The sequence below is a fragment of the Camelus dromedarius genome, chromosome 15 (genome assembly GCF_036321535.1).
Source record: "Camelus dromedarius isolate mCamDro1 chromosome 15, mCamDro1.pat, whole genome shotgun sequence".
In the NCBI taxonomy this organism is placed as follows: domain Eukaryota; kingdom Metazoa; phylum Chordata; class Mammalia; order Artiodactyla; family Camelidae; genus Camelus; species Camelus dromedarius.
The window spans coordinates 47,908,757-47,921,733 of NC_087450.1; the positions used below are offsets into that span (position 1 = coordinate 47,908,757).

Sequence of the window (12,977 nt, forward strand, 5' to 3'; positions counted from 1 at the left end):
CTGAAGATTTCAGCTGCACAGGTGTGACAAGAAGAGCACTTGAACTGAAGGGAGATCCTCAGGGTCAGTGCCAAAGTGTCTGTGAGTTCCCTTAAACTTTGACCTTTAAGTGCCCTTTATCCTTGGCTTTCACTCTACACATTCCCTTGCTAAGGAGTCCTGTCCTCTGATCACCGAGATCTGCATTCAGGTCTGTAGCAGGGCCCAGACAGCTGCTGTGGGAGGACGTGCAGGCCTGCCCGGGGGTCGCTGGCACACAGAGGCATTACATTGGCTTCCGAGTCTAGATCTATAAATATATTTATTATAATATAACAAGAACTTAACAATAAACGTATACTATGTACAATACCATTACAGAGAACCCTGTTTTATATCATTCACAGAAATAGCCAGTTTTGCTCCAGTGTGATAGATGAGGAGAGAAACGGAATCTCAGTGTCATCTGTGTGAGTCCTGCTGACCACTAGCACCTCCTTTGGAGGCAGACGCACATCATCGCTAACGTTAGCCCTGCCCCAGGCAGTTAGAAATTTGTGCTCCAGTCCTTGGGTTCACACTTGCACCCTGTTTGACATAAATACTTTAAATGACATACAATGTATGTAGTTTTGTGCTTATTACTTTTTAAAAGAATAAATAATATTAAAAACTGCATAACGAAGCTCGGTATCTTGTCCAAGTGGGAGCCACACTTGTAGTGCTAGAAGTTGATGCCCGACATTGGAATCGGAATTTTGTGTCATCAAATACTGAAAGATGGAAAGCACGTCCTGTCCTCTTCTCCATATAAATGGTTTTTTTTATTATTATTATGAAATGACGGCAAGTTGACTTCCCAGATATAAAAATGGTAAATGTGTTATTTGGTACCAACTCCAACTAAACAGCGCAGCAGTGGCAGCCGCATCCTTCGTGCCCTGGAATGGAAACTGGTCACCGCGTGAGGTTTGTGGGTCTGAGGACTAGCGGGAAGGCCTTCCTCTTTGAGCCACGGTGTGACCTCCCTCCTGGCTCCCCCTTCTCGGGTTAATATGCTACAAGAAGAGTGATTCTGCTCTTGCCCCTCAGGCCTTGGCTCGTCTAAGAAGGCTGTCCCCATCCTGAGAGCTCTTGTGGCAGGTGCCTTAATATATAGCTATAAATATCAAAAATAGTCTCCTGTGCTTTGCAGACATTTATTCTCCCTCCTTCCCTTCCAACCCGGCCTGGGTCCTCAGCTTTACCTCATGGAGGGAGCTGGACTGGTGTCACGAGCCAGAACTGGTTTCCTTCTGGAACAGAGTCTTCTTCCTTTGACAGTGCCTCCATGAGGCACAGCTTTTATGGGGCTGTCTGGGAGTTACTTTTTCTAAAAATAAAACGGGGTCATTCACACCCCCCCAGGAGAGATCCTCTATTCTGCACATAGAAAAATTAGAGCAAATGCCCCACTCTGGCACTACCTACAAAGAGCTTTGGGAATTCCTGCATTATCCCTCTCGTGGCTGCCGCTTTCTCTCGGTACTTAAAAATAGCCTTTTGTTTATCAAGAAAATGCCTTGGAAACCTAAATAACTCATATTGGGTAACAGAAAGCTAGCACAATCACCTTGTCCTTCTCCAGCAAAAACATGGTAGAAAACCCTGTGAAGGGACAGACGGCTGTCCCCAGCTGTCCCCGCCCGCGGCTGCCCCTGCAGGGCTGCTCCAGTCACATCTGGCTCCTCGCGGCGGCTGGACTTTGCTTCGACCCAGCGGGGACCAGCAGCCTCCTAGGCCTCGTGCCCCATAGTATTGTTCCTTGTTTTCTGTCAGCCACTGGATGTGTAGATTGTTTAAATACAAAAGTAGGAATCAAAGTGATAAGGACACTTTGATCTTATTCCAAGAGAGCCTGATGCCTACATTGTCCTAGGATAACTATGGTTGGCTGGGGATCAAGCTTGCTCTGCAGGAAGGAAAAAACAGCTTCTCTCTCCCAGTTGAAAAATACGTGGAACTCTATTGCACCGGGCAGAGTGAGCGCCTCCGTTCAGAGCAAGTCCCTCTGCAGGAGCCCCCAAGGCCTGGCTCGCTTGCTCAGATGGTTGTGGTTCCTGCTGCTTGGAGGCTACGCCCCCATTTCCCCCAAAGGTGAGGATGATTTTCTACATTCAGTGTAGAGAGTATTCAAAATGTTTAGAGCAGTGAGTTCCTCGATTGTGTCGGTCGGCCCCTTATTGGTGTTGCTGAAAATTGACCTCTGTGAGTAGCATTTGCCTCACCAGATGCGTCCACAGTCTCGTCGTGGGCTTTCTGCTGATGTCAGCCGCTTTGAATATATTTCTTTATCACGACGCAGCCGTGTCTGAACACAGGGCAGGGCATGTGGGGGAGGAGGGTCCATGTGTTGGTTGCAGGCTCGTAGGCTTCCATGTTGCCCAGGGCAGGCCCCTCACTGCTAACAATGCCTCCAGTTGCATAAATCTTGCCATCGAGCACCACGGCACTGTCAGAGAAGGTGGGAAGAGAATTAGCTCTTTGATTTCCACCGGGGACCTGGAGGTAGATTCTCAGTACCCTGTCCTGTTGCAGGCTGCCTCTCCTCTTTTGCAAAAGTCAGGTGGGATCTTGCTACTCTTCTTTGTCCTCCGACCTCAGCTGGTATAAGAAAAGCACCTTTCCCCCAGGGCCAATCAGGAGGCCATGCTATATGACCCGTCAGGACCCAGGCAACTGACTGAAGTCAGCTGGAGAAGAGCAGCCTCTGTACAGGTGCTCGGTTCAGCTCACTGGGTCTCTATGGAGCATCTTTTGGGTGTTGCCCAGACAAAGCCTTCCTACTGCTCAAGTCCAGTTGGGATCACAACTCACTAGGATGATAGCAGACAGGATAATAAGGAGCTAAGTCGTAACTGAATATCGGCCACTTGGGAGTTTCACCCTTGCTGAGGTGCTCAGAGTCAGAGTTTGCTGCTGTGATTCCTTCACACGTGTGACCTGATGCTGCTGCCCGCCCATGACTGCGAGGGCCCGGGGAGCTCTCTGCACCACTACCATGGCCGCCCTGGATGCCTTCCCTGTTAAACTCACGGTCCTGCTGTCTCGGGTGGCTCTCTGCTCCTCTGCACCTACTCCCTTACTGCATCTCAGCTACCCCTTCACGTAGACGGCTACATCTACATTTGCAGGCCTGATTTCTCCCTCCTCTCAGCTAATGGCCATTTCTTCTTGGCTGTCCCCTGAAACTGAACAGATACCCTTTCAAAGTCTCCACCCATTTTTGAAAGTCTGCACCTCGATGGAACATGCGTGTCTAAACTTCTCACCAGACGCTGAAGCTCCCAGCCTTCTCTCTCAGAGCTCCATGCCCTCTGGGCCCCTCACACTTCTCCCTTTGTGGCACATCTTTCTCCTGCTTCTCTTGCAAGACCCAGCTTAAGTCTCCCCTCAGGCAGCATCTCCCCACGCCCACTCTTACTCTCAGATGGGGCGTGGGAGCTCCCCCACCACCGGCGGTGCTCACACTCCGGTCGTCTTGATCAGTGGACGGTATTGTCAGAGTTGCCCTGCACGCTGCCACCATTTAGAGAATGGGACAGGGAAGGAGGGCTGGAGAGCTGCAGATTCTTCACGCCAACAGGAACTTAGCCGTTACCTAGTCCAACGGCCTGTTTCATAGATAGAACTAGCCCAGAGAGGGGAACTTATTGGCCCAAGGTCACAGGGCACGTTAGTGGTCAGTTGTAGCTTTTCTAGCCTTGCCACACAAACAGTCGGCACTCAATACATGCTTCATGCTGTTCCCACACTGAGGACTTGGTGACCACCTCTGCACAGGTACAAGATGTCTCCAGGAAAGCTCTGCTATGGAAATGCTACAAATGGGATCTTTTGGGCCCCCTTTTTATTCCTTGTTCCTCAGTCTAGGGAAGGATGGGGTAGAAGAGCAGGGTCTGTGTCTCACTGCCCAGGGTGGTGCTTTCTCTGGGCCAGAGCACCCGGGAACCAGCCCCGCTCTGACCTCTGCCTCTCTCTTCCTGCGGGGCTGGTCTGGGTACGTTGCTGCCCAGTCAGCTCAGGGACTCCGGGGCAGCTGTGCCTTGTGCCTCACGGGGTCCAGCTCCAAAGAGCCATCAGGATCATGTGCACCATCAGAGCATTCTCCCCAAAGCCACTTGTCCCACTTAGGGTGTCACACAGCTCTGGCCTGGCACTGTATCTTGTCTCCTGGGGGACAGCTGACCTCACAGCACCACCCTCACCTCCAGCTGACCGAAGGGGTGGCATTAGGGACCTGGCGCTGGTGCCCATCGGAAGCCCTTCATGTGCGGCTTTGAGACGGGGTCAGTTGGAACCACAGGGTCAGGCTTCTGGGCCAAGGGCTGCTCTGGGGCGTGTCACACCCTGCTCTGGCCTAGGCACTGCTTTGGCCATTGGATGGTGGTCAGTTACTGTGCTCCAACCCCTCCTGCTGTCCTCCCCCGCCTCCTCCCCAACCCTTGCCCGGTTACTGGCCCCCTCACCTGCAGAACTGGCGAGAGTGATTCATGTTGGGGCCCGCCTTAATGTTCCCTTTGTCAGGGTCGTAGATGGTAGTGGCTCTGGCATAAGCCCCGCCCAGGATGAAAACGAAGCCGTTGAGGGTGACGGCAGGAGCGTACTTGTTGTCTGCGGGAAAGCAGGGCAAGGCAGGCAGGTCAGGGCCCTCTTCTAGGCTTCCCCTCCCCTTCTCTGTCCCAGCAGCCCCCCAGAGGATGGGAGCTGGAAACACCTCCGAAGTCACCGCTTGGCCTGCGGACAAGGCTGGGGCCAGGAGGCACCTGGCATGGATTGGCCCACCCTTTTTCCAGGGAGTGGGATCCGCAGCTGCACCTGGGCTGGGGGCTCGCCTTCCCCCACCCCTCGGCCTTGGGTCTGCAGAGCCATCAGGCTTAGCCAGCCCTCTGGGCTTGGGATACTGGGACTGAATAAAACCATGAGGTGGGGCTGGGGAGATTGCTGGTTCTCACCAATCATTGGGGACTCGATGAAGCTCCATGTGTTGGTCTGTGGGACATAAGACTGGAGGACGCCGGCAGCTCGGCCCGCCTCATTCACACCACCGAACACATAGATCTTACCGCCACACACTGTGGCTGCTGCTGAGTGCACCGCCTTGGGCAGAGGGGCCACTGCTTCCCATTGGTTGGTGATGGTGTCGTACCTGTTGAGAGAGCAGAAAGCCCGGAATCAAAGATGGGCCTTGTGCAGGGCAGGGGCCCCAGCCAAGGCAGCAGACTTTGGGGGAGCACCACCATCCGCTTCCTACCTGAGATCACACAGCTGGGGCACTTGGGATGAGTCACTCAAGGCCCAAACCAACCCTCTCAGCCTTCCTCCTGAACCTCTGCGAGGCTCTTTTCTGTCTGTCGATACTTTTATGCAGACTCTTGTCTCCCTTCCTTTGCTCACACAGGGAACCCCAGGTTCTGGGCCTCTCCATCCAGCTCAATCCCACCCTTTCATTCAGCAGCCCTGCACTGGGCACCTCCTATATATCCAGCCCATGGGCTGGAAACTGGGGAAAAAGTGGCCTGGCTGGGAACAGAAGGGGAGGTGAACTGACAGGGTTCAGTCATTAATTGACATCTCAGTTCAGGGAGTTGCCTAGGGTGCCTCAGGGTCTCTGGCTTGGGAAACTGGATGGAGGGGGCACTACTCATGACACAGGGAATCAGGGTTGGGAGAATTTTGGGGAGGAGGATGATTTTGGTTTTATTCACGGGGAGTTTAAAGTATCTGTGGGTCACAAACTGTGGGCAGTAGGGTATGTAAGTCTGGATTAAATATTCAGCTTTGGGATCACTGGCACACAGATGGAAACTGAAGACGAGAGCGTTCACAAGGAGAGTGAGGGGCGAGGATGGCCTCGAAGAGTGAAGAGGCGATGTGACAGGAGGCAAAGCTGCAGGGCAGAGGCTGTGGCAAGAGAGCGGGCAGAGGCTGTGGCAAGAGAGCAGGCAGAGTCCCAAGGAGGACGCCGGTGGCGGTGTCAAGGGCACTTCGCCCAGAATGGGCTGCTTGTGTGTTGAGGAGGGGCTCCAAGCCAGACAGTGGAGATGGCCCGGGGGCCATCTCTTGGATGAAACTTAGCTGGGGAGGTGGTTAGGGAGGGTGGGACCTAGAAAGGGCTATGGAGCTAAAGGGGTGATATGCTGATAAAATAATTAAAAACTAGTGATATGCTGATAAATCTTTAAAAACCAGCTCTCTCGGGAAGAAAGTCTTGGTGTGTAGCATTTGCTGATTTCTGCGATGTACATTCTCTCGCCATGGCTGATGTCAAGCAACCAGTGGGACACCACTGAATGTGGAGTTGGGAAAAAACGCCTGGCAGCACACCCGGACAGAGTCTCCTGCGTGTACAGATGCAGTGGGTTTATATGACCTCCAGAACATAAGTGATAGTAAAATAGAGTAAAAAACCCTCGATAGTGATGAGTTTTGAGTATGGATTACCACTGTTTTTAAATAATTTATTTAGTTCTAAGTTTATATGACTAATTTTTAATAATATCTGTAGCTAACTTGCAGAGTTCCTGAAAATTTAACAGTAGTATGAGCCAGCTCCAGCAAACCATGGGTTTTAATTTTAGGGGGGAAGTTTTAATTGTGTTTACATGCTGATAGAAAGGAGCCTAGCAGGATAAAGAAAGATGAAATATATTGGAAAGAGGGGGGCGAGCTGATGATGGGAGGCTCCTGGTAGGTGGATGCAAATTGGATCCAGAGTGGAGAGGGAAGTGGTGTCCTTTTAGATATGAGAGAGGAAGGCAAGGATGGCATGAGCGTAAGGACATATGCAGGAGCAATGGCGTGAAGAGAAGCACATTCTTGGTTAATGGCTCCATTTTTTCTGTGAAGCAGGAGTTGGAGTGGGTGAAGGTACTGGAGGAGTCTGTGGGGTAAGTGCCTTGAGGAGAGAGTGAAGATGGGAGAGGGCAGGAGACAAGAGAAACACAAAAAGATGCCCTGTGCCATGAGGACCCTGTGGAGTCTGCAGGGTCTGCAGGACTGCAATACATAGTGGGGCCAAGCTATAAGACTGGGATTTTCTCCACCAGCAATCAGCCCCTGTGGGCCAACATGGAGATGGTAAAGGGATGGATTGAACAGGACAGAACAGATCTGCCAGATGTGTGGTGCAGGACAAAGTGGCAGAGTCAGAGGATGGAGAAGTGATAGAACATGAATTTCAGCAAGACAAGGAAAGCAGTGAGAACAGGCAGCAGCTGACAGCAAGGGCAGGACTGGCATGAAGCCGACTGGCCATTGAATGGGGGGTCTTCCTTCCTGGGGCAGCGGTGTCTCTGTCAGTTGTTCCCTGGGGCCTGCCCTCCCGAGCATTCACTCTGGATCCTCTGTCTGTGGCTCACTGTGCTGTTCACTGCTCTTCCGTGGGTTCTGGACCCAAGTAGGGGGCCTGTTCCGTGGGCTTGCTACACCACCATGCACAGGTCTCTCCCAGCACACCTTTCCTGGGAAGCACACAGGGCCCACTTTCCTCTCGAGCCTCCTTGGGACATGAGCCATCACACAATCACAGCTCAGTGACCCAGGAAGATGGCCTCTCCCAGCCGGTGCCCCTGGCTGTGAGACGTCCAGCTCTGTGCCTGCACAGACTCAGGATTTGAGAAGAGGCTGGAGTACCTTAGAGGGCAGCAGGGGCTGATTCAATTAAGCCCCAAACCAATGATATGTGGCTAATAGGCAATGAAGTAAGTGCCTGTTTGGACAGTGTCAGAAGTTCAGATATCTGTTTTTTAAGCCAATGTGGCAGAAATCCAAAGAGCTCCTGCAGAAGGAGCTGGGAGACAGTGGAAGATTATGTGGCTGTTAGTCTTCAGGCTTTCGGTATAATGGCACATTCTGCCCAATGCGAATTTCTTGTTATTCCAGGTGGCTGATTGCCAAGCCACAAGCCCTCCATCAGCTCAATCTGTCAGCTTCCTGCTTGAGAAGGATATGCTAATGACATGCAAATGACCCCACGGAGTGAGGCGCTCTGCTATCATTTATCCGGTAACCACAGCTACTGCAATATATTGCTATAAAGTATTAGACCCAGTTATTTATATAATGATATAATACAGGTTTGTCTATTACACTGTTGTTTTAATCTATAATTATATAATCTTACTCTATTTCTGTAATACAGTAATGTAATGTAATTATAAGGCACCATACATCTCATTCATTATCGATATAAGAGCAATTTGTACCATTAGTGCTTCCTGGGGAACAAAGCGCCCTCGTGTCTGTCCCCATTCCCCTGACCCTCCTGTCACCCTGAATTCTCATCATTGCCACTGTGTGGCACAGAAACTGACTTGACCAAAGGGGGTCCAGCCATGCTCCTTGGGAAACAGTAGGCATCCCTTCCCTGCACCTTCCACCCAGGAGCCTTCAGGTCTGCATCCTGTCCCTACAAGGATGGCTGACAGATCCCAGTGGGCTGGAAGGGGCTCAGGGCACCCTGTCCTGGACTGCTCCTCCATCTACTGGGGTCCCCAGGGGCGTCTTGCTCATTCTGTGCCCCAGCTGATATTTTACAGTGGAACAAAGGTTTGGCCAGCACCCAGGGCAGGCTGGTGCAGGCTGCTCCCGGGCCTTGGAGAACTGCTCCTGAACTTAAGGGGAGTGGAGTTTGTTCCCCCATCTTGGTACATTTGATCCTTGAACAAATCCCTGTATTTATCAACAACTGTAAGTTTGCAAAATGAGTAATCAGTGTCTTAGGAGATTAAAAATAGCTGACAAAAGCAAGACAGGATGACAGATCTAGCTCAGTTTACTCCTACATAGAAAATGTCTCCTTTTCATGTGTTTATAGTGGATGACAAACGATTGGAAGCTGGTGCTTCTGGAAAGCTCAGGGCGTGATGGCCGTTCCATGGGTCCCACTGAAGGCTGTCTGCACGAGGGCTAACCCAGGTTCAACAGCAGCATTACTAGCTCCATGATCACATGGGGATTCCCCATTACCTCCAAATCAAAATGACAATTAAATGTTGTTGCGAGCCATCTCTGGGCTCCACTTGGGGGAGTTAAAAGCCCACAGTGAACATCCAGAGCCTGTCTCACTCTGAAACCATCACTGCCGTAGCATTTGTCAAGTGTCCAATTAGCCATCGAGGGAAAAATACAAATTGAGGGGTTTGTGCGACTCCACAAGCAAAAAGCTATCACGCGGGAAGATGTACTTTCCGTGGCAACTGATGAGGGAGGCCGGGGTTGTGGGCTAAGGTGTGGGGAGAATGTGGGAAAAGGGCTTCGGTGGTCTTAGTCGTGACCTCCTGGGTTGGAACCCGGGCCCAGTTCAGCCTAACTTGTCACTGACTGAGGCACTAGTTTCTCCAAAAGCAGGACTGCACCACAGTGCCCCCGTTCTGCTGCTGACTCGTGAAGCGTCACGAGCTCCTTCCGCAGCTTCTCTCCAAGGTGTCTGTTCTCTGCAAGAACATCTCCCCGGCTCACAGAAAAAGGCTGTGCCCCCAGAGAAGTGCCCACCTCCGGCCCACACCTGACCCCTCCACTAGGTGCCGCCGGTTTCAAAGGGCTGCAGTGAAGAAGCCAGCCTGGGACTTCCAGCAGAGGGCAGGCTCATACACAAGGTTCCCAGGACCATGGGTTTGTACGCTCTTCTAGAGAATTCTAGCAGACTGGCCAGATCCGTGTGCAGTGACCCTTCTCTGTGTTACAAGCAGATTTCCTGGGATGTGTGGGATGGAGGGAGGAAGGGAGCTCCCTGGTGTGTCAGCTCTGCTTGGCAGGGACACAGAGGCACCACCCCCAGCATGGCACACATTTGTGCCATTGGTTCCAGCTTAGCCCTACATCCCAGCAAGTCTCTGGGCTGCTGCTTCCAGGCCGAGTAAGTTTCCTAACTGCCTGGTCAGGGCAGCCAGGCCCATCCTGTGCTTTTCCATGATTGCGTCTTGTGCCTCCAGCTTGTCTGAGCTCCTGAATGGGACAAGAGTGCCCCATCTCAGTGACTGGACAGCTGTCATCCTCCCTGCCTCTACCCCGTCACTCCCAGTTCTCTCCCTCTGCTGTGCGTGAAGAGCCTGGGACTATGGCCTTTAAATGGCCAGTCTCCAGTGGGTCTTAACTGGGTGGGCGCTGGGGAGGAGCAGTGATGTGACTTTAGCTTTCAGGGATGCCCTGTCGTGACCGTGGCCTCATTACCTCTCCACGTGGTCCACGTTGCCTGCCACGCCGAGTCCCCCGAGCGTGTAAATCTTCCCATCGTAGACAAGGCTGTTGTGCCGACAGCGGGGGACCGTCATTCTGGAGACAAGGTTCCAGTTATCGAGCAGGGACATGTAGCACCAGACATCGGCCAGCGTCACCCCTGATTCCATCCCACCTGTGGGCAGTATGAGAGGTCCAGAGAGCAGGCAGGGAGTGAGGAAGGGCCCAAGGCTGGGCAGGCCCAGTCCCAGCGTCAGGAGAAGGCTCCACCGGCAAAGCAGACTCTTCTGGGCCTTAGCCTTCCTTGGCCCTGCTGTGGGGAGGGCCCCCCTTGGGAAGCCTGTGCCCCGTCCCCAGCCCAGCCCTGAGGGGCCTCACCTGAGAGGTAGATGTTGTCCCCCGCACTCACTACACTGAAGAACTCGCGGTCATAGAAAGGCAGTGAGGCCAGGGGGTACCACTTGTTGTTCTGTGGGTTCCAGCAGGTGACGGCCACCAGCGAGCGCTGGGTCATCCCCACCATCTGACGGCCCCCAACCAAGACGATGACCTCGGCCACACCTGCAGGGACACAGGTGGGCACCCTTGGGACACACTCAACACTGTGTCAGCATCTGTGCCCCGCTGGGGGACCACCCAGAGTTGGGCTGGCCACACAGCGCCTGCATATGGAGGGTCCCTCCATACCTGCCGAGAGGCGGGGCCGCGTTCGGGGCGTCTGCATCTCCTGGCGGGCATGGGGCAGCATGTGGTAGCGTTTGGCCTCGTTGACCAGGTCCCGACATGCTTCCGATGACTTGATCAGCTCCTCGTTGTCAACCACGTTGAGTAGGTAGCTGGGGTGGATGAAGGGGAGGCGGACCACTGCCAGGAGCTCCGAGGCGTACTGCGGGGTCAAGGAGACACGGAATCCTCTTAGATTATATGGTGGAACCACCTCTCGAGAGCCAAATTGAGAAGGGAAAAAGGAGAGGTGTGGGACTGTGTAAAACGGGCAATTCAAGTCTGTGTTTGTCTTGGGAGGGTCGATACTCAGCTTGCCCCAGCCTGGCACAGATAGTGGGAGCTCCCAGCAGCCCAGGCGAGGAGAGAAAGAGGGGGGAGTCTGACTGGCTGCAGCTGACCCCAGGGGGCACCATCCATTTGTCTCTTCAGCACCTCCTTCCTGCCGCCACTCAGGTCGTGGGCCTCTGCTTCATACCAGGCTGCAAGGGACTGAAATGAGGGTCCTGATCCTGGAAGAGGTGTGCCTGGGGCAAGAACTCAGGAACAGCTGGGAGGGCCCAGGAGAGCTGATGGTGACCTTGAAACTTGAAAGGCATAGCCATCAGAACCTGGCCTCCCCACCACCAGCAAACCCCTTTAGTGGCATTCTGTTGGATGCTCTCACCTGCACTGAAGTCTTTTTATGAACTGATCTAAATCCCTGCTCCTGTCTGGCAAACTCTTTGTTCATCACTCTAGATTCATCCAACAAATAATTGGTGACCACTTTCTGCTGTGCATTGAGTTTGTTATTGGGGGTGCAAAGACCAGTAACACCCGTCTCTGACCTCCAGGTGTACACAATTTGATGGTGGGGGGAAGATGCGTCACATAAAGGGTGGGGCCCAAAGGAAGTCTAGTTAGTGGTTGTGGGGGCGCCGGATAGGGTGACATCTGAGCCGGGTGTGGAAGGATTGCCGACTTCTCCAGGCTTCAGGTGAGAACAGGGAGGGCATTCAAAACACACGCAGAGGCACTGGCGTGTGAAAGAGAATGGTGCATTTGGGGGTTTCTGTGGAGTTTATTCTTGTTGGATGCAAAAGATTTTGATGGGGGATGGAGAGCAGACAGGGAGAAACCAGACTGGAGAGGTCAGCTAGGCACTGGCCTCCCGGATCTCATGCCTTGCTTGCCAAGGGCTGGGTAGCGTTTCCTGCAGAGTGGGCGAGGCACTCATGATGGGTTTTAAACAGCGACTGCATGATCACACACGCTCCTTATGAAGACCACCAGGCGGCAGCGTGGGAGTGAATTGGAGGGAAGAGACTGAATGCAGGGAAAGCTCTCAGGAGACGGCTGCAGTAATCCTGCTGAGGCGTGGGGCCCTGAATGGGGAGAGAAAAGTCTGCCCTGGTAAGAGGGAGTCAGGAGGCAGAAGTGACAGCCGTGTGTGGCCAAAGGGAGGCGGATGGTCTGGGAGGAGGCCCGGCTTCTGCCTTGAGTGATGGACTGAACTCACGATGTCTAGGTCTGGGGGCTTATGAATTAGAGGGGTGGGAGGACATCAGCCAGGTGTCCAGTAACAACCAAAGACAGAGGTCTGTGCTGGAGACTTAGATTTGGGGGTTGTGGTGGAGAAAGGCAGTCACTATTACAGCTGCCCTACCCGACTCTCTTCCTCTGGAAATAAATGTTGCCCTATCCCCACCGGGTCAGTCAGAGGACCACCTTGTCCTGGCCCAGTGGCGGGGGCAGGCGGAGAGCGTCTCTGCATCATCGGTCATCGGTCGCTCAGCTGCCCCAGCTCACTCTGGACCCCCTGGCCCTGTTGTCCCACTTGTTGCTCTCTGGTGGACACTGAGCTCTCCTGAGGGCTACCTGTGTGTCTGCACTAACTGCCGGAGGCGCCTCACACACGAGGACAAGGCAGTTCCGTTCTAAGCAAGGCCGTCAGCCAGTGCCTTCTGGTCCAGAGATGCCGCTGGGCTGTGCTTGACTTCCTGGGACTCTGGTGCCCTCCTGGGGGCCCTGCCCTCCTTTCCTTCTGCCCTGGACTGTGGCTCTGATTTCTCCAG

The 12,977-nt window shown here is 53.3% G+C and overlaps 1 protein-coding gene across 1 annotated transcript in view; it reads right to left on the bottom strand.

Moving 5' to 3' along the window:
* Positions 1 to 281: 281 nt before the first annotated feature.
* Positions 282 to 12,977, bottom strand: part of KLHL29 (kelch like family member 29) — a 295,682-nt gene continuing 282,986 nt past the window's right edge. Inside the window, exons 9-14 of the mRNA XM_031466646.2 lie at positions 10,885 to 11,083; positions 10,576 to 10,758; positions 10,192 to 10,372; positions 4,974 to 5,167; positions 4,488 to 4,632; positions 282 to 2,470 (exon numbers count right to left, since the gene is read on the bottom strand). Coding sequence (XP_031322506.1) covers positions 2,287 to 2,470; positions 4,488 to 4,632; positions 4,974 to 5,167; positions 10,192 to 10,372; positions 10,576 to 10,758; positions 10,885 to 11,083 — 1,086 coding nt within the window. The 3' untranslated portion in view covers positions 282 to 2,286. The remainder of the gene's footprint in view (positions 2,471 to 4,487; positions 4,633 to 4,973; positions 5,168 to 10,191; positions 10,373 to 10,575; positions 10,759 to 10,884; positions 11,084 to 12,977) is intronic.